This window comes from Sardina pilchardus, chromosome 16, assembly GCF_963854185.1.
Source record: "Sardina pilchardus chromosome 16, fSarPil1.1, whole genome shotgun sequence".
Classification (NCBI taxonomy): domain Eukaryota; kingdom Metazoa; phylum Chordata; class Actinopteri; order Clupeiformes; family Clupeidae; genus Sardina; species Sardina pilchardus.
The window spans coordinates 13916878-13938165 of record NC_085009.1 but is presented as its reverse complement, the minus strand read 5'-3'; the positions used below and the strand labels follow the sequence as shown (position 1 = coordinate 13938165).

Below are 21288 nucleotides of genomic sequence, written 5' to 3'. Positions count from 1 at the left end.
TTGATGAATGGCGACTTGGCGAGCCAGACAGGAGAAGAAGAAAGAAGAGGAAGAAATGTACCAGGTGGAGGAGGGATGGGAGGCTGAAAGGGGTGATAAGCGGTCTGTCGATGTGAAGCCTGCACCTGGACTTATTTTTAGATGAGTGACCTATGTTCTCTCTCTCCCATTCATATCACTCCAGCTTTGCGGTTGACATCAATCAAAAATGGTGATGATTACTACCCTTTCGTATAATTTTCTTCCTTCCGTTTTTCTCACCCATTTCCTTTTCGAGGCACAAAAAAAAGAAAAAAAAAACGACTAGAAACTGTTGCTGCAATGATTCAACGGGAACAACGGGAAAAAAATCATTTTCTAAAGCATATACCCACACAGGCACTTTTAACATCCATTAAAGTACATGACCAATCAATTCAAATGACTCCTTTGCACTTGTTCAGGCATATGCCTTTGAACCAACCCCCCCCCCCCCCCCCCCCCCATTCACGTCCTTTTTCATCCCTCGTCTAAACACTCAGGGTGCTGTTCTAACTTATAGACAGGCAGACGGCGTCGGCTAGATCTCATTCATCCCTCACGCTCTCCCCTTTTCTGTTCTTCAGCACACGCACTGACTGCAGTCGGCTTCACTGCACCACTGTCACAAAGGACTGCTGGTGACTCATCCACTTACATGCTCCATCACTCTCTCTCTCTCTCTCTCTCTCTCCCTCCATCACTCTCTTGTTTTCTCTCTCTCTTTCTCTATCTCATTTTTCCCCTCGCTTGCATGCTCTCCCTATCTCGGCTGTTCACACTCATGCATATACACACACACACAACAAAGACATATCCCCAACAATGCACCTGTCGTCGACCAATCTCTGAGGAGGCCAAACAATATACTAACAAGCCTGTTGGTGTGGCTAATAAATGCCAGTAAGAAAAGGGTGGGGAGTCATTTCAGTAACATCACAGAAACAATCCATATTTAATAAAGATGCAAAAGACGCAGTGCTTACATTGAAAGTATGATTTATTTCTTTATAAAACCTCACTTTCACACACACACACACACACACACACTCACACAACACACACTTACTTTGTCTGACTGCACACTTGACATAACATGCCAACATGCTGAATCACAATCTTATTCATTTCATCTCAAACTCAGACGGACAAACAGATTTTCTCAAACTCTACTCAAAAATATTCCACTTTTTTAGGAAGCTTTTTTTGTTTTTATAATTCTTTTTTATTTTATTCGGAAATTACTAGAGTATTCAATCAATAGAATCTGATTACAACACACTTCAGTACCAAACATCATTGTCTCACATACAGCTGTTCCCCTTTTCTATATTAAACCTCTTTTTGGATCCTTCTTCACAGCAGGAAGCATACATCTCCGGAATGAAGGGGAAAATGTTTCATGTGGGACGTAAGTCCTCTCGTCTATTTCAGTAGTGCATCACTAAAAACAGTCCATCCATTTCAAGAGGACATCAGCAGGACATCTTAAGGAAAGGAAGTGTCTTAATAATAACATGGAAACGCAAAGATGAAAAGAAAAACAATTACATCCCCTGAAAAGCTCAGAAGCTGACAGAATGGTGGCTGCCTCAAATGTGGTCCGAAAACAACAATAAAGTGTTCAAATATCTCCTATCTGCCGTTGTAGAAAATAGCAAAGAAAATAAAAATAAAGATTAAAAAAGCTTTGTCGTTTAAAATATCAGGAGCGTGTAGCATTTTCCATTTCTTTTCCTGAGAGGCGGTGAAAATTACAATCTTCATTATCAATTATTATGAGTCATTCTAATAAACCGTAGGTGACGACCTGGGTAGCAGAAGCGGAAGAGCTTGTCTCCTGCAGAGGCGTTGGTTGAATGCATGCAGCAGTTTGCTGCTGTTCAGCATTACAGCTGATGTCTTACTGACAAAATATGTTTTCACCGTCTGTCTCTTAAATAACATGTTTTTTAAAAAAAACAACACCAAAAAAAAAAAAAAAAGGATTTGGAGTTATGATAAGAGCATTTCCGAGAGAGTATTTTAATCAAAGTGGCGCTTGGGGATATCAGCAACATGATTTCACAGACACAACGCTGTCTAGCCCACGGCAGAGCAGGATGAAGACAAAAGGCTGAAAATACAATCACATGCCCAACTCAGTAGCATCAAAAGAGCCTAATTACAATCACTCAATCCCCCAACACCCTCCCCTCCCCTCCCCTCCCCTTCCCTCCCTTCCCACCACCATCCCTTCCCTTCCCTTCTCCAACCCTTCCTCACCACATACTCCAGTGCTAACCGCCCCATCGCTCTCTGTCCTTGTGTGACAGGGTTTCAGTCCTCTCAAGTTCAGCACCGACACGACAAAGTCCTCTGCTTGTACCCCCTTTTGCGTCGCCGCCGCCGCCGCCGCCGGGCAGATATTACGCCAGGCCCATCTCCTCCAGCACGCTCCTGGGGGACTCGTCCTCCTGTCGGGGGGGGGGGGGGAGACAAGAGAGACAAGGAAGTGACGCGGTCTCAGTGTGGTCGCACACAAAGCTCGACGAAGGCTCACTCAGCCCCCTGATCTCATTGATTATGTATGGCAGCCAGCGAGAGCTTGCAGCTTAGCAATCACAGAGTGCCGTGAAATCAGCGTCTGTGGGAGGAGGAGCGGCGGGAGGAAATCGTCCCGAGCGTTTCCTCGCCCGCCCGCCCGCGTCAGCACAGACACAAGGGCTTCCTGTGGCGCTCGAACACCGGAGCGCATCCTTGCATACGCATCCTCCTCAACACACATATATACACCACTCTTAGATACACACCCCTTCAATGCGTCCCACGCATATGAAAACATCCCCGTAGAGCTATAAGGTTCTGTCTGACATTTGTCTGAATATCATTAACATATTCTAACTCTGTGACACCTACGGAAGGTGAGGTGAGGTGAGGTGTTTTCTTGTAGTTGTATGCATTTTTGGACACTATATCGAAAGAGGTTTATTCCACTAATCAGTATAACTCGATGGAATTCTAAGACATTCAAGCGTCAAGTATCTCAGAACTACTCGGAATGTAGATAGAACTTTATAATTCTGAGGGGACGAGTTGTTGATCTTGTTCATGCACACACCTCTTGTAGCAGGTCTGCTTGCTCGATGGCCTTCAGCACACTCTTTTTGGAAGTGTCCTGGATTTCGCCTCCCATCAGAAACTCGTCTAAGATGAAGTAGGCCTTCTCGAAGTTAAATATGATGTCCAGCTCGCACACCTACGGCACAAGAACACATCCGCACAGGTCTGTTTAGCTCCTCGCAACCCATGTGTACAATTCACATACAATCAAGAGACATTGGGCAGGATTGTATCTAAGCATCACTGAAAATGAGGACTAGCCGCAATGAACTTTCAAGGATAAATAAAGGTTGAATGAATGAATGAATGAATGAATGAATGAATGAATGAATGAATGAATGAACATTTGCATCATAATTCATTCTCACAAGGCATCCTCTGTCAGAAACCTCAGCAACAGAGAACATATTAATGGCTGAGGCAGTGGTCACTACATAGAAAGCACACAGATGACCGTCAATAGTACTTCACATGAACCACACACACACACAGAAAGCACACAGATGACCGTCAATAGTACTTCACACCACACATGCACGCACGCACGCACGCACGCACACACACACGCACGCACGCACACACGCACGCACACACGCACACACACACGCACGCACACACACGCACACACGCACACACACAAAAAGACATGGGAAAGAATTCATCAGAAGGACAGATGGAGGGAAAGGGAAAGATGAAGTCAGAACAGTGCGCCTCATCCATCAGCAGGCAGAGGAGAGGGAGAGAGAATAGCGAGGAGAAGGACGCGGCCATGGAGAGGGATACAGCTGGGAAAATGGGGATAGAGAGGAGAGGAGGGGGGGGGCGTAATAGATAGACAGACACAGAGAGACAGATAGAAAGAAAGAAAGAGAGAAAAAAAAAAAGAAAGAAAGAGGTGAGGGATAAGCTGTGACTCACGCTGCCAAAGTACTTATCCAGCAGCTCCACAAAACGGTGGATGACCTCCAGGGTAATGAGTTCATTGTCCTGCTCTTCCACCGCACAACAGAAATACAGACTGGCATACCTGCAACATGGGGGGGCGCGCGCACACACAAACACACACACACACACACATAGAGAGAGATGCACAGACACAGATTAGGAAACTCATACAGAACCATAGAAACAAAGGCACCTGCATACCAAACATACCAATTACCTACAGACAAAAGTGTTAGCCTAACAGAGCATCTCAAATACAACTACAGACACACGCATATGGGCTATCAAGCACACACCTGCATATTGCACATAGCCATATAGTAAATAAGACAACAAAGCAACAACAACATAAACATAAAATAACCTATAGCAATAAACAATAGCATGACCAGGCACTCCTCACTGTGGCTGCCACCACTTTCCATTGCGCAGAGAACTATTAAGTTAATTGTCACGTTAATTCTTAAATGTACGTTAAATGTATGAAGAAGTCATAAAGATGAACTGTGGGGCCACATTCAGGGAATATGGGCTATTTCCTGCACGGTTTTGCAGGACTGCGGTTCTTTGTGGTGACCTCGAGCTTTGTAAAACTGCCAAGTGGTTCATTTCACCGCCGAGGTGTGTTTGCTCGAGAACGAGCACACAGATTAGCCCGTCAGAGCACACACACATGGAGGGCGCAGATGTCGTGCAGAGAGAGGCACAGAGTCAGAGAGAGAGAGCCCTCTGGTGGCCTAACCAAACACACACACCCATACACAAACACGCACCCACACGCACACACCAGAACGCACAAATGCAAACACACACACACACACACACACCACACACACACACACACAGTGTGGTAAACAATCACCCCATCTTACTTCAACCCACTCTGCCACCCACACACACGCTCTATTGAAAGAGCACACACACACATCCCCACACGCAAACACAAGCACACAGAGCGCGCACGCACACACACACACACACACACACACGGAGTGCAGCGCAGAGTTTGGTCAACAATCACCTCACCTTACCTCACCCTACGCAGTCACCCACACGCACACACACGCGCGCCCCGGTGAGCCGTGGGAGGCCCGCTGCTGCTGCGGCGGCGTGACTCACTCCCGGGTCTCGGCGCTCGAGTAGCGCAGTCTTAAGAAAGGTCACCCAGCTGCAGCCCTGTCATCTGCAATCGGGCATCGCAGCTCCACCACTCCACACAGGAGCCCCTCCACAACAACTGTCTGCACTAGACACAGTGTGTGTGTGTGTGTGTGTGTGTGAGGAGTAGAACCGGGTGCGAGAGCGGACCGGGGGCAGGTGGCGATTACAACACCTCACCAAAAACACTGACTCACGCGGTGACTCATCCATAATGGCCATCTGATAATGCATTTTCTGACATTTTACGCTTCTCGTGTGTGGAAGAGTCGCGAAGCAAACACCGGGATGAGAGCCACGACACCCCCCCTCCCCTCTTTCAGATGACTGCAGCTGATTGCAGCCCGAACTCTGAGCTTCATTATGTCTTGCAGATTAGACTGCCACACTGATTGTGATTCGTCGTGACTGCTCATACCCGTAAGCGGGGACACGCCGTCCCTTCCGTTTCGCTCTACGCTCCGTCGTTGGCCGTCGTCGGACGGCCTCAGAGAGGAAACAGAAGTCCAGACTTGGTAAATATCTAGTTTGGGGATTGTGTAACTCGCGTGTGTGGGTGACTGCGTGGGGTGAAGGAAGGTGAGCTGATTGTTGACCAAATTGCACTGCACTCCTTGTGGGTGTGTGTGTGTGTTTGTGTGTATCTCGTATGTGTAGGTGACTGCGTGGGGTGAAGTAAGTTGAGGTGATTGTTGACCAAATTGCACTGCACTCCTTGTGGGTGTGTGTGTGTGTTTGTGTGTATCTCGTATGTGTAGGTGACTGCGTGGGGGGAAGTAAGTTGAGGTGATTGTTGACCAAACTGTGCTGCTCTCCTTGTGTGTGTGTGTGTATCTCGTATGCGTAGGTGACTGCGTGGGGTGAAATAAGTTGAGGTGATTGTTGACCAAACTGCGCTGCACTCCTTGCGTGTGTGTGTGTGTGTGTGTGTGTGTGTGTGTGTGTGTGTCTATATACCTCTTGTACACAATCTTCAGGTCCCGCCACTCTAAGAAGCTGCACATCTTGGGTTTCCTGGCGAGCACCACCTGCATGAGCTCGCGCACCATCTTCTTCTTGTCGCGCTCCGCCGTGGCCGTGTACCACTTCTGGAGTCGCAGCTTCCCCTGCCGGCTGAACAGCAGCATGAACCGCATCTGAGGAGACACACACACACACACACACACACACACACAAGGGGTGGGTGGGCAGGTTAGAGGAGAAGGGGTGGGTGTGTGTATGGGAGAGAGAGAAAGAGAGAGAGAGGGATATTGTGTGTGTGTGTGTGTGTGAGAGAGAGAGAGAGAGAATGTGTGTATGTGTGTGTGTGAGTGTGTGTGTGTGAGTGAGTGAGAGAGAAATAAAGAGAGAGAGAGAGAGATTGTGTGTGTATGTGTGTGTGTGTGAGAGAGAGAGAGTGTGTATGCGTGTGTGTGTGAGAGAAATAGAAAGAGAGAGAAAGACATAACAAGGGAAAGAGGCTGTGAAGGAGAAAATAACAGATGAAAGGTAATATGTGTGTGTGTGTGTGTGTGTGTGTGTGTGTGTGTGTGCGCGCCGTGTCAGATACATCGTACATCTTATCCTTACCTTTCCCCCGACACCATGTGCAATCTAAATTACACTTTTCTTCCAGGATGGCAGGAAGTTTGCTTACTACCCTGCCCACAACTGCCCCACTTTCACATTCTAATTTAGTGCAGTCTATTTTTTGACACAAGCTCACATCATAGACCACTCAAAACACCTCTCCGTGTCGTTGGAGGTGCAAACATTATCAGAGGTGCACTGACAGTTGTGAAAAATTCACCTTGGATAACGCATACGCGTTGATATGCACCGTTTTATCACTGGGTTTTAGGGTAATATGTCACTCCATACATTCTGACCTCCAGTCAGTTTCTATAGCAGGCTATAAACGTAAAGCTTTAGCTTTGTGGACTGAGAGAAAAGTTACAGATTGACTGACAAGGTCTGGTCGATTTGAACATCAATTAACACCAAAACAGGCATAGTTTTGGATAGACAACAGCAATATTTCAGGTTAAGCGACCTTGAGCACCATGAAAGGCGCTATACAAGTCAAAGTTATTATTATGGCTTTTATTAGCCTATTGTTAATAAACATAAAAAATGTGTGTTTATAACCCTGGAGCCAGCTGCTATCTATGTGATCTCAATGGTGATGCACCTTTTGTTTGCATCTCCAACAGCATGACGTAACTGTTGCCTCCCATAAATTTACGGATGTTTGTGTCAAAGAATGCACTCTCCATACTTGAGATGAACTATTTTCACATATGAGCTATTTTTTACACCATCACATTCTCTGACATGGCAGGATTGATAGACTAACTGTGATGGTAAAGAGAGAATACACTGTAACCTGTGATTTGATCCTAGTAAGATAACAACAGCTCCCTGTGGTGGCAAAACATTTAAACCAAACCAGTCTCTGACCACAGGTGTATATGCAGTGGCTATCAGTGGCTATGTGGGAAAAGGGTGTCAAAGACGATACAGGAGATCTGGACAGAGAGACAGATTGGAAAAGTATGAAAAAGAGGGTGCATTGTCAAAGTTAAGAAAATTGGTCAAGGCACAGCGTTATCATCAAAGAGGCAGATGCAATTCCATCTGCTTCAGCCAGTTAAAGATGCCATTTTCCAAAAATCTGACATCTGATCATCGGACACGAGATATTAGCATCTATGTTTTTTGTGTTGCCAACGCTCCACATTCTCTAATAAGTTAGGTTGAAATCAAACACAGACAGTGATACAAGGACACGTTAGCAGTTAGTCTTCACAAGACATGCAAAGCTATTCACAATTTCAGTACTACGGGATCCTATGGTTAAGTACAAACACAGAAAAAAACTACACACATCCAGCTAAGCTATTTTGTCGTTACTTACAGCTGCAATTGTTCGTTGCCCTAAGTTTATTCTGACAAAAGGGGAAACAAGAGACAATTACACAATGTTGCACATACGAATCATAATACTGTTACTAAACGTGCGGCATAAGGAACAGGGACGACAGCGTGTCCACTCTTCATGTCAATCAGTGAGCTAAATAAGGAAGTTATTTTTTCCACTAATAAATTCCGATGTCTCTCAGCCATTTGAACCCAGATGTGAAAGACTAATAGTCTTACGAATAGCATTCTACATGCTAAGAAGTTTGTAATGTAAGCTAAACTACATTAACTATTTCAGTCGTTTGGGTAACATTGTGGCCAAGCAAGATTCCACTGCGCTCCGTGTATGTCTTATATTCATATTTCAACCAAAATGGGTTATTATGATCACAACAGATTCATCATCACCATCAAACGCTGTTTATTCGGGGCGAATTGAGAAGTTTATACCTAGGTTGTGGACTGAGTATACCTGTTCTGTCAGTAGGCGGTTTCAAATAGCGTTTCCGGGTGTATTAAGTTACGAATGGGAGAGGACACAACTCCTAGAAACCACTCGTCAGAAGATGAATAAATGCATTGTGCTTATACTACAAATATGTCACACAGAATGCTGCGGATCTGATCGCCTTGACTAGACAGAAGTTTTGTTGGTTGGGTAACGATCGCCTTGGCTAGACAGATGTTTGGCTGGTTCATGTAGTAATTGACAAATTACTGGACAGCAAGTCAGCTAACTATTTATTTAATTGCTGTTTATTTGATAGGAGCATATAGTATGCAGTGCACATACACAACCACATAACTGCTATCTAACCAACGTACCATGGCGTTTAATAGCTAATGCTAATTTACGATACTTGTCCCTAACTAGCCAGCGACTTTAGGTTAACTTGTAACGTTGTCATCCAACTTAAACAGCAGCCTACCTTTCCACACAAACAAGTCAAAATAACAGTTAATTCTACCGCTAACAACCTCTGACCTCCGGTGATTACTCGTATCAATATGTGCGTTTAATTCAGGAATAAATGCGTGTGAACTGGTTTTAAGTTACTCGTCCAGGAAACAGAAAGGCTGTAACGCTACTATGGATGGCTAACAGCTTGACATCTGGATGCTAGCCTATGGATACCTCCAGTACGCCCGTCTATCATAGCAAGTTGCTAACTTGCTAGCTAGCCAACTATCCTAGCGTCCCTGAAACCAGTTAGCTTGCTGATTCAAGGCAGGACAGGAGCCCAAAGAAAGCAATACTTACCATATTGATAGCTGCGACTGAAGGTCACTTGCGTTCAGTATTAGATTTCGCCTTTTTAATTTTAACTGGTATATGTTAGCATTTCATGTCAAATGTAATTTACAATGTGTGGGGGATTTGGACAGCCCATGGACGGCTTGGAGCGGAATCAGCTGAACGCGTCATAACAGCCTGTACTTCTTTCTGCGTACATGCGCACTGCGTATTTCTAAGGTTGATAAAGTAGAGCCACGGAATTCGCTTCAAAGACCTCGACTTCTTCCTTTTACATGGTACCTCGGGGTGGTTACATAATTCAAACAGATTTTATTTTACACTTTGTCCTCTTCCGTTTTCTATGGTCATTTTATTCCGTACCATTATGGCGGACAAGATGCTGTTGCCATGACGAACTGCAGGGTGACACTGTTTCCATGGAAACTGTAGTGCGACAAAGTAGTTCTAGTTCTAGTTCTAGACCAAAGATTCCAGAGCGCTCTTGTCCAACAAAAACAGAACGTAGCGTAGGCAAGGCCAAAGATCATAGAGCGCTCCGCTCTAGAATCTTTGGGCAAGGCAACACTTTTCATTATGTAGGCTTCACAGGCATATATATATATATCTATGTGCACAGGCATGTTGTCGTGAGACAGTAGGCTAGTGTGTGTGTGTGTGTGTGTGTGTGTGTGTGTGTGTGTGTGTGTGTGTGTGTGTGTGTGTGTGTGTGTGTGTGTGTGTGTGTGTGTTTTCGGAGTCATGGTGGGTTCCTTTTAAAACACTGGTTTTGAAACACCACTCAAATTAGAAACGACCATGTGAACTATTTGTGGTGGACATAGAGACTACTGTAGGTTACTCTGACTGTAAGCCGTAGGCCTACTTATTTTGGACAGCAGAGGTCGACAGCAAACCAAACCATCTGAATGCCAAACCAAGCAAAACTGGAGTACTGCACCCTAAGCAAACTGGAAGGGATATAGTGATCTCACTGAAGGCATTTTTTCTTTTTTTCAAAAATAAATATTTATTATAAATAGTGTAAAAAATACAAATTTCACAAAAAAACATCTTTATAAAAAGCATAATTAATATAAACATCAAATATTCAAAGTAATCCTGTCTTATTTCCAATTTTTTCATATTTCATATTAGGCTTCTAAGCCCTGCACGGCTAATTGTTGTGAAACGGCCTATAACACTGTGTTGTGGATTCATTTAGTATGTAGCCTAACGACAACACTTTATACTGTCAACTTTGTTAACAAGAAAATAGCCTAGTTAACCACTATCAAGTGATAAAAATAAGCTTTTCATTAATGATGACCCACTAGCCGACATTACAGTGACTGAACCGAATCCTATTTTTGCTGAGGCCTAGTTAAACTTCCTCTCTCTCAAAATGTAGAGGGTCCCCTTGGATTTGTCAGGATTACGGGTTAAAATCTCAGTAGTAAACTGATTGGCAGATATCTCTGCCAATGAGCAGATTGTGTGCTTGGTTCTTGATCCATCTAGTGGTCCTGGGGCTGGTTCACTTGGCCCATGAATAACACAGCACCTGAGGATTAAACAATAACACTTTACATTAGCCTTTTACTGCATAGGCCTACATGTTAAGTGACGGTAGAACAAAAATGGCTATTTGGGTAGTAGCTGGATCAAAGGGAGTCAAAATGAACATGATAACTCACCAGTGGCCTTGTGTTGAATGAGAAAGAGGAATGGTCGGTCCAGAGTGATCTCCTCCACTGCCATTCGCGAAAAGACGATAGCAGCTACAGGGACAGAAGTGGAAAGAAAATTGTTAGACACATTATCGTATATAGAGCGTAGTCTGCCACATAAAGCCCGAATTTGGTCATAGTTTATGTTTGTATGTCTGAAGTACCTGTGGCAGATGAACCTTTGGTTCCCTCCTCATTCACCTCCAGCTTCACTCTCTGAAGCACCTTGGATATACACAGTGGCTCGTCGGCTGTTTAGAAAGGGAAATTTGTTGGTTAGAGATATGCAAAAAAGGGGGGGGGGAACACTGAAAAAATACTGAAAACAATGTATTCAGTAGAGAAGGAAATGGGTATTAGACACTCACTGGTGATGCGGGAGAAGTCAGCTTTGGTTTGGCTGAAGATATCTCCTAAGCCCAACCGGCAAAGGGTGGATTTTAGGTCCAACTCTGAATCAATAGCAAACCTGCGAGAAAACCAGTTTGTTTTTTAATATGACAACATTTATTTTATGGCACTTGTAATTTACTGTGCCAACCTTCATTGACCACTAACGCCGTTTTCATTTTGTTTTTACATTTTAATATATGATGGGCAGAGGTGTAAATTGTTTGATACACAATGATTTAACAATATAACATTGAGTCTACCTGGGCATGGCCAGCTGTCTGTTCATCTTCCTCATCTCCTGCCTCCATTCTTTGAGCCTTTGGCTGCGCAGCTCCCCAGTCAGGGCAGACAGAGGTACGTCCCGCTCAAATGGAGACACCAGGAGCATGCTCACAGCATCTCCCTCATAAGGAACTTCAATCACATCATAGTCTACTCCCTCCGGTGTTACAAAGTCACCTGTAGACACATAACCATATTAGTGAATTACACCACAATATGTATATGAATGTTGTACAGTATATCATATTATGCATATTGCAAATCATGCACACTTAACACACTCACCATAGTTAAACTTCTGTGTCATCGTCATCATTGGCACTGACACTGTGCTATTGGTTCCATGGAACAGCATTGGTCGGGTGAACTTGGAGTCAAATGGCACCTTCCAGAGCCCATGGAAGTGCATGGCATTGAGCAGAACCAGTCTTGTCATGTCACCGAAAGCGCCGCTGGGAAGGAACTGAGGAATCATACCTGAAATCAAAGGTAATCATGTTAGTACCACGGCAACAGTAACAGTGACAGCATATTTGATATGAGCGGATCTCTCGTCTTGAGCCTCTGTCTGTCTCTCTTTCACTTCACTCACCAGCGGTGTGGTCAGACACCCATCGGTTGATGATGTTCTTGGCCGTTTCGGGCTGGCTGAAGTCCAGCTGATGTGGCATGGCCTGGAAGGCCTTGGCCAGCCCCCGGCGGAAGTGCTTCTCCAGCAAGAGCTTCCTGTCCACCATAACTCCACTGGCCAGCTCCACAAACTCCTCGCTGGCCACATCCCTGTGGAGCAACCGCTGTTGACGGGGGGTGCCACGCTCTGTTAACATGGAGACCAGAAAAGCAGATTAATCTCACTGCAGGTGCAGGACAGATGTACTGTATACTTCTCACAAGTAACCGCTTATCCTGTGTCTGAAGAGCTATGATGTGGCTAATATGTGTGGCGAATCTATTATAAATAGTTTACGCAATAAATGATTAGTTAAATCAATCATTGAGAAGGAGAATGTAATCTACTGACACACACTGAATTCATACACATACCCAGCATCACAGATACTTGAATTTCCCCTTGGGGATCAATAAAGTATCTATCTATCTATCATTTAGGTTGCGGTTCTTACCTTGCAAAGAATAGCCCATGTTGCTAACTAATGTCTTGAGTGTGTTGCCATAAGCTCCAAGTTGGACCATGCCCAGCACAGTGGAAACGCCAAACGGGGACAGAGCCAGGTTCTTGTCCGGGGACGACCGGGCTGCCTCGGAGAACACCCGCAGCCCAAAGTCAGTCTGCTTCTCAACGAGGTTACAGAGGCCAGCGCCACACAGGGCCAGGGTCAACAGCACGTACACACACTGCATTCTGGGGGAAAAGAGAGAGAGTACGAATGTTAAAGTGATGATCACACTCTAAAAGAGACTCTAAATATATTTGTGAAAGTGTTGATTCGTTACAAGTTAGCAAGAAATGTGCTGCCTATTCTGACATTGAGCGAAACTGATGACTTTTTTTTTGCCAGTGTGAGTTTTCAATGGGTAAAAATGGCTTTCGGTGGGAAAACAAATTAGCTGTGCAGGCATATTCAGCAGTTTCTCTTTAGTATAAGGTAAAACAGAAAAGTCAGAGTTCCTAAAGTTGCATTTCTTCATAAGTGACAGGATGAGTAGCCATTAAACTACTTCCCTAAAAGAAAGTAGCCTTGGTCAGTTTTCTCTGCAAACTGTGGTTTGGCTGGCAAGCAAAGCCTTATCATTCTGGGAGGAACTATAGACAAAACAATGAGAGCTGTGCACTTTTCGCAATACAGGTGTGCTTCACATGCTAGTTGACCTGTAGCCTACTAAGCAACACTCACTTGAAAACCAAAAAAGAAAAAAGTCCCATTCACTTCACTCAACTCAAAAGGTCTCATTCATTCTCCTTCACCTATGTGGCTAAGTCAGTCACATTCAGTGTTCAGCTGAACTGTGGAGTGAGTTCTCCTGTGCACGGAACAACTCCAAGACTATAGAGTACTAACACCAAGCATTCAACTATTTCTCATTTCTCAACTACATCCAAGGAATATGACATGCAGTGATAGCAATATACTGATTGTGGACAGCATGTCACCACCAGACATTCAAAATTCAATATTATGTATAACAGAATGGGTTTGAAAGATGCCAAAGAGCTAGAAGTTACACATAGAAAGATGTCAAGATGCACTGTAGGTCCAAACATGTAATCCCAAATCATCACCAAACGATACCGATATCCAAACCTACCTTGGGTTGTTGCTTGTCCAACTCTGGGTTGTGGATCTAGACCGATGTGTGCCTGTTCAGTGAACTGAGTGAGACTGAATGAGTAGAGAGTGTTCTTGCTATTTATAGCGGGGCCACATCTGAAGCTCCTCCCTCCCAGACACACGCGCACCAGCGGAAGCTATTAGTGAGTATGAGGTCATCTCGGTGTCTGCCTGTCTGAAGCTCCCACCCCCTCGGTCATACAGCACACACACTCACACAGACATAAACACAGACCCATTTTTATTCACAGCTATCTGTTAGCATGAGGTGGCAATCAGTGAAGCAGAGGCTGGACAGGTGATGCCTGAAGGTCATCCCGTTCTTTCGGTAATCGGACATGCCCGTCTATGCACAGTCTGCTGAACTGGAAGAGAGGGCGGTGGGTTTGAAAAGGATTCACACCTCATGCCTCACACAGACACTCATCCTCAGTCACTCGTCATGCTGTCCATTACTAAGCTGTTATTTCAGAGTAAATTAACTTAATATTCATCTGCTGCCTTATCATATTTTCACTATTTTACTTGCACAGTCATTTTTTATTCCCTTGACAGATCATCTGAAAATCGTTTGCACGGCTCGTCCCATGGAGTTTGGCATGCGTGTCTATGAGCAAGCACTCTGCCGCATGAGGCATCAGAGCTCCAAATTTGGTTCCATCATGTCAACATTCCAGGCGGCAGTACTCACAAAGCTCCGACAAGTTCTGAGACACAAATGGGCTATGCGAGGGAGAGGGAGAAAGGAAGTAGCGACAGGTATTTTTTTCTACTGTAGCGGATCAAGCATTCGTCTTACTGTAAAGGAATCAAGGTGAAGGACTTTGAATGTGTGTGGATTTTAATATTGGGCAGAGACAAACGCCTCGTACCTCAAACCCGTACAGACTTGTTTAGGAATGCTTTAAACCTAATTTACTGGAATCTCACTTTGAATCTCTATCTCCATATTAAAATATATCCATGACAACAACAACAATCTCCAGGGTCACTTTCAGCTGGTGATGTCATTAGCCCATTACATTTAATGGTTGTTTTGTTATTACCTTTGGTGTTCCCTTTCCTACGGAATCATGTTTTTATTCTGCGTCACTGCTACCAACATATGGAAAATGCATTAGAACATATTGTTCCACTTTAGCAGCATCTGTCACTTTTAACACTTAAACGCCTTTCTGTGCAGACCCCCACTGCATTCAAAGACATCACACACACATGCAAACACACACACACACACACACACACACACACACACACACACATACACACACACACACACACACACACACACACATACACATAGACACTCACACACACACACACACACACACACACACACACTCACACACACTCTCTCTCTCTCTCTCTTTCTCTCCCTCTCTCTCTCTCTCTCTCTCTCTCTTTCTCACACACACACACACACACATACACTCAAAGCACACATTAAAGCACAAAGGCACAAACAAACTGACTAATGACCCTGGGCTCAAACCGCGACCGCCCCCTCGTTCCCCACCTTGTTGTACATTCCTTATATGGCTGACTTTGGAAAAACTGACATGAACAAGGGTGTTCTTTCCCTTTGAAGGGTTAACATGGGAATCCGTTTTGGAACAGTGTGCGAAGGCGCTGTAACTAAGGGCAACAGACCAGGACATCCTTTTACAATCCCACTAATCAAAACCACATACTGGACGAAGACCAGCAGTTCTTTTATGCAACATTAAAACTTCCCCCACGATTCCCTGGCAGACCCATTTGTGTAGTTATTACTCTACAGAGACAGAGTGCAACACAACGAACAATGCATAATTTTGAGCGATATGTAATATCTCACACACACTATCTTCATCTGGTACATTTTTATTTCATTTATTTATGTTCAGATTTATGCTTACAAGTAATCAAAGATTACAAATTCAGCAAGCATTTGGTTAGGTTCTCTTAGTCACATGGTTCTCTTATAAGAGAAATACAACATTTGAGGCGGAGTGGAAAGTCTCAATGCGCAAGAGAATAATCTATGAAATCATGTCATCCACTGTCTCATCAAGCTTAGAACATTTTGTTTACATGAGCTGATTACCACTCACACACACACACACACACACACACACACACACACACACACACACTCAGTTTATCAACTTCATCAGTTGGTATTGCTCCATTCACACCACTCTTGAGTAATGTCCATACCAGTAACAGTAATATGAGCACAAACTGGCCAGCTTAATATGAGTATAGCGGCGTGTTTGTTTCAACATTCCATTCATCGGAAATTGCAACATTTCATTTGATCTATAAGCATTTATTCCATGACTTCTGTTGTGAAAGTCTCAAGCCAACAGTGTGTGTGTGTGTGTGTGTGTGTGTGACTGTGTACGTGAGTGTATACAGTTTAAACAGAGTTCACGGCGTCGATGGCTTACTGTTCATGCCTTGCTGAGGTATTTCTGTGCAGCAAAGTATCAGGGAAAGAGTGAAGGCGAAGCCTCAGTATTTCAATGATAATATCACAAGCTTTAGAGGACAATATGAGCTTAACACTATTTATGAATTGTAGTGTTATCTGTGGAAAGTTTGTTAAGTATGTGGAAATGAGACATTATGAGTCTCTCATTCTGGAAGACTTGAAAAAACGGGAATGGAAATCACTGCCTGATGGCCTTGTTGACCCTTGCGCTATCCTTACTTTTTTGTTGACTCTTGAGGTCAATAAACAATGTCCGTCTCCAGACAAACATATTGTCTGGGTTACCATTGTTGTTTAGGCTGCTATTTGGTTATTACCTCAGTGCCTCGACTATATTCAGGAAGCCGGGGGTGGAATAAGACAGATGTGCTGAAACGAGTGGGAGGAAATTAAAGTATCTCGGGGGGATTAGGTCGGGGGAATCCATTTGGAGGAAAGAGAAAAGATATGAGAAGTCGTGAATAAGTGTAGAGGATATCTCCAAAAATAGAAGAACGTTTATGTTTGTGTGTGTGTGTGTGTGTGTGTGTATGTGTGTGTGTGTGTGTGTGTGTGCGTGTGTGCGTGTGTGTGTGTGTTTGTGTGGTATTTGTAGAAGATGTCTCCAAAAATAGAAGACATTTCATGTTTGTGTGTGTGTGTATGTGTGTGTGTGTGTGTGCGTGCATGTGTACGTCTGCATGTGTGTCCGTTGGCGCGTACGTGTGTGTGTGTGTGTGTGTGTGTGTGGGGGGGGGGGGGGGGGGGGGGGTGTGACTGTGCGTACATGTGAGTATGTGTGTTCTTGAGGGCTTCCCTAATCCTCTAGTGCCCTGACCTCTGGCCCTCGTCTTAGTAACGAGGGTTTCCCCATGCAGTCACATGTCTCTGGTGTCCTGACCTGTGGCAAGAAACCACACTCTTCGGAACATTAGCCAGTGTTTCCTCCGGTGACTCAGCACTTTCACTGACCAGTTTGCGGCAGAATTGAACTGAGTCTCACTTTACTGCTGATAAGGACTCACACTGACTCAGTGACCCCCCACAAGTGGATGTTCTGAGCTGAGCCACAGCCTAGGAGACATAATGACGATGAAAATACTTAATTACTCATTGAAACAGTAGATAACTAAACTACAAAATTAATTTAGGCTAAAATACCAATATTTTTCATTTATTGCCACTGCATGTTTTTTTTCCCCCTTACTTTTCCTTTTGATGATATAATGTTTCAATAAAGAGAAAAGGAACGAAATAGGCCTAGCGGTATTTTCACTGAATCATGACCCTCACTGTCACTATCATTGCCACATGTGCTTCTTTATTTTCTAACAGCTCTATTACTTTCCTTTGTCTGATGAAATGGTGTTGCAAAAGAATGGAATCCATGTGTCTATGATTTAGTGAGAGACATGAAGTGAACATGCAGTAGAAACTAGTTTAATATGTATCACTTCTTGGCAACTGTTGCTTAATGAGATAAGGTGCAGGAAATGAACAATGGCGTTTAACCGCCAACATCGAAAAAACAACATATTGTTCGACACAGTCATTTGTCGCTCTCTTCCCTTTTGTCACGCACACTACATACACTCACACACACACACACACACACACTCACACACACACACACACACACACACACAACACTCACACACACCACACACACACACGCACACGCATGCACACGCACGCATACGCATACGCACATGACACGCACACACACACACACACACACACACACACACACACACACACACACACACATACACACACAAACACCAAAAACATCAGCCATTGTTCATGTTCATACGATGACTGCTACTGTCTGATAATAGTGTACATGGTCAGTCTTTCCTGGACCTTTTATCACAAAGCACTGTTTTAGCCAGTTGCCTTGTTATGTTGAGTAAAAGCAGACAGGTTATGACAAAAACACAAATACGCTGAACAGTTATGGAACAGGGACTTTTGGGAAGTGAAGTCAGATAGTCAAGGTATTTGTTTTGCAGGAACAGACAATGGCCTGCATTTGTTTTGACATTTTGATAGGCATGAATCCTCACACTTAGGAAATTTGTCAGGAGACAAAACATTTCCCCCTGAGACGCCGTCAACATTGACTCATGCTGAAGAGGTACCAGGTCTTTAGAGTGGAAAGTACAAGATAATGAGATAGATGGCTTTACTGTAAAACAAGGCGTTCCCCCCCCCCCCAAAAAAATTGCCACAATACATCAGAGTTGAGTTCCAAACACCGACAAGAAACTCCATCAGGCAGATGGCATAGGCAGTCTTCCAAGTTCATAAGGGTAGGAGCAGGCTTCACTCAAGAGTTATAATATTTTTTAGAGTGCTGACCAAAGTATTAGCTATAATTGAAAAACGGGAAAAAAGGCCGCAATATGCATAACTACCATATTTCCTGTTTTTCAATTATAGGCAGTTTTCCTTCATTCGGATAAAATGCCAATGTGACTTGTCAATTCAGCTCAAACACATGTGAAGTTATGCAACCATAAACAGACTCTCTCTTTCCCTAGCGTTGCCCAAAAATAAGTAAAATCTGTGGTTAGTTTTCCACAGCGGTTGAATAAAAGCCAGTTTGCGAGAACATGATTCAGTTCTTCATTTACAGATGACTGTTGTGTCACAGTATTTATCCAGCTTGCAGGAACACGTTACTGATGAGGGTTTGCTGCAGCAACATGGCCAGTGTCCTGTATCTCAAAGCCATCTCTACAGCAAACACACATAAACGCCAGACTGTTACATAACCTGTCTAACTTTGTTGGCACCTTACCGACGCCTTGGAAAACTCACCCCTTTGCCTTCAGTCTTGTAAGTGTGTCATCCAGTAAGTCATTCAGTTACTTCTGACAGCAGCAACTTTATACTCGGTACAATGAAGATAAATGGTAACTGTAAGAGTGTCAATGACACACATTAGGCCTGCAGTATCTTGAAATGCAATGGAAAATGCTTCCTTCATGAGGACGTTGGGGGTCAGAACATTGTTTCTTCTCTGTCTCGTCTCGTTAAACAGTTCTATACATACAGTGAATCATTGTTTGCACTGTTAAGTGAGTGTGACTGTGGGCTTGCCTCTGTGTGTGTGTGTGTGTATGTGTGTGCGCGCGCGCGCACGCGCGCACCAGAGCCTTAACAGAACAGCCAGGCTGGAGAAAAGTTTGTGCCGTCTGCAGCCAGCATTTTAAACTAGCGAGTTAAAGAACTTGTAAGCTGGGGCCTTGACAACAAATCCATGTCTTGTTTTTTAATGAGGGTGCTGAACACACTGCAGACATCTAGATGTGTGTGTGTGTGTGTGTGTGTGTGTGTGTGTGTGTGTGTGTGTGTGTGTGTGTGTGTGTGTGTGTGTGTGTGTGTGCCTGCGTGCGTGCGTGCGTGTGTGTGCGTGTGTGCGTGTCCGTGTGTGTGTGTGTGTGTGTGTGTCTCATGTGTCATGTGTCATGTTTACCTGGTACCTGGCACTACATGCTCCATTTAGAAAGTGCCAATCTTCCACTGATTCATGTTTACACATCGGTGTTACACAGTCACAGTGGCACCTGGAAAACTCTCCCAAACTCTCCTCGAGTCTCCCTTGCACACAGCCTCCCCCTGCCCCCCCTTTCTCTCTACCCCTCATGCTGAAGAGACACACGTGCCCTCATTGAAATCTACAGAGCGGAAAACCTGTCGTAATCGCTGAGACCTGTTACAAGCGTGCTGTCAAGAAATACCACACAGTGATGAGCAATGGATGATCTGGCATAAAAAATGTCATCTGTTAGGGTCCACTGACTTCAACCTCAAGTCATGGATTCTACATTAAACGGTCTTGGCCACGGAGGCTCGTTGCTTTGCAGTTTGTGGCACAATCGCGCCTTTATTGGAGTTGTAGTAACACACCCTGGACAATAAAAAACGCTAGCAGTGTGTGTGTCTGGAACACTTGGGCGAAGTAGGGGCCTGACTCACACACACTATTTTAGCAGTTTGAGAGAACGCTGTCTCAGACTTTCCTGCCTCCTGAAGACACCCTGTGCTGGAAGACTGATTCACAGGGTTTGGCTGTAGGGTGTGGGAATATGAGTGGTTTTGTTGGTCTCTGTATTTGTGTGTGTGTGTGTGTGTGTGTGTGTACAGTATGAGCGTGCATGTGTGTGTGCATGTGTGTGTATGAGTATATGAAAATAGGGGGATTAGTGAGTGGGACTCTACATGTTAGAGGCTTTTGATTAACGAGCAGAATTAATTATGTCTAAGGAAATGCATTAATATGTGGCAAACCTCTGCAACAGCGTAATCTAAAATTGTCCACAAAACCATGGCATTTCTCCGCAAAATTCAGAAGGTTGCACTTTCTTTCACTCATAAGAAAACATATATGTTATAGATAGATAGATAGATAGATAGATAGATCACTTTATTAACCCCAACAATAAATACATGGCACCAGTCATAGACACTGGAAAAGTGCAATACCACAGTGTCCAAAAGGTGCATGCAAAATGCAATATGCAATATACAGTATGTTCAGAGATAGCCTGAAATACTTTTTACTTTTCAAACTGGGCGTAGCCCACCTACAGCATGTCAGGAGGTGCAAAGATTCTTTGCCATTTGTCAATTTCTACAGGAACTTTCATCACTTAGTTTTGTGTAAGCAACCTGGCCACGCCACTCACCGCACTCTTTGCTAAGACACCTGCCTCCCATGCCCGAGGCGGGCACTGGCCAGGTCGGGACCGGGCTTGTCTACTCACCACAGGT

At 44.3% G+C, this 21288-nt stretch overlaps 2 protein-coding genes across 2 annotated transcripts; both read right to left on the bottom strand.

Annotated features, from left to right (window-relative positions):
• Nucleotides 1-2261: 2261 nt before the first annotated feature.
• Nucleotides 2262-9553, bottom strand: ap1s1 (adaptor related protein complex 1 subunit sigma 1). The gene is made up of 5 exons (XM_062516787.1): nucleotides 9386-9553; nucleotides 6181-6359; nucleotides 4039-4147; nucleotides 3119-3256; nucleotides 2262-2474 (listed from the first exon to the last, which is right to left on the bottom strand). The coding sequence occupies exons 1-5, from the start codon at nucleotides 9386-9388 to the stop codon at nucleotides 2427-2429; spliced, it is 477 nt and encodes a 158-aa protein (XP_062372771.1). The 5' UTR covers nucleotides 9389-9553; the 3' UTR covers nucleotides 2262-2426.
• An 814-nt stretch (nucleotides 9554-10367) lies between these two features.
• On the bottom strand, nucleotides 10368-14087 carry serpine1 (serpin peptidase inhibitor, clade E (nexin, plasminogen activator inhibitor type 1), member 1). The gene is made up of 9 exons (XM_062516219.1): nucleotides 14032-14087; nucleotides 12888-13126; nucleotides 12356-12580; nucleotides 12049-12240; nucleotides 11742-11940; nucleotides 11457-11557; nucleotides 11253-11339; nucleotides 11056-11139; nucleotides 10368-10922 (listed from the first exon to the last, which is right to left on the bottom strand). Exons 2-9 carry the CDS (start codon nucleotides 13123-13125, stop codon nucleotides 10876-10878), a joined length of 1173 nt encoding a protein of 390 aa, XP_062372203.1. The 5' UTR covers nucleotide 13126; nucleotides 14032-14087; the 3' UTR covers nucleotides 10368-10875.
• Between the last annotated feature and the right edge of the window lie 7201 nt (nucleotides 14088-21288).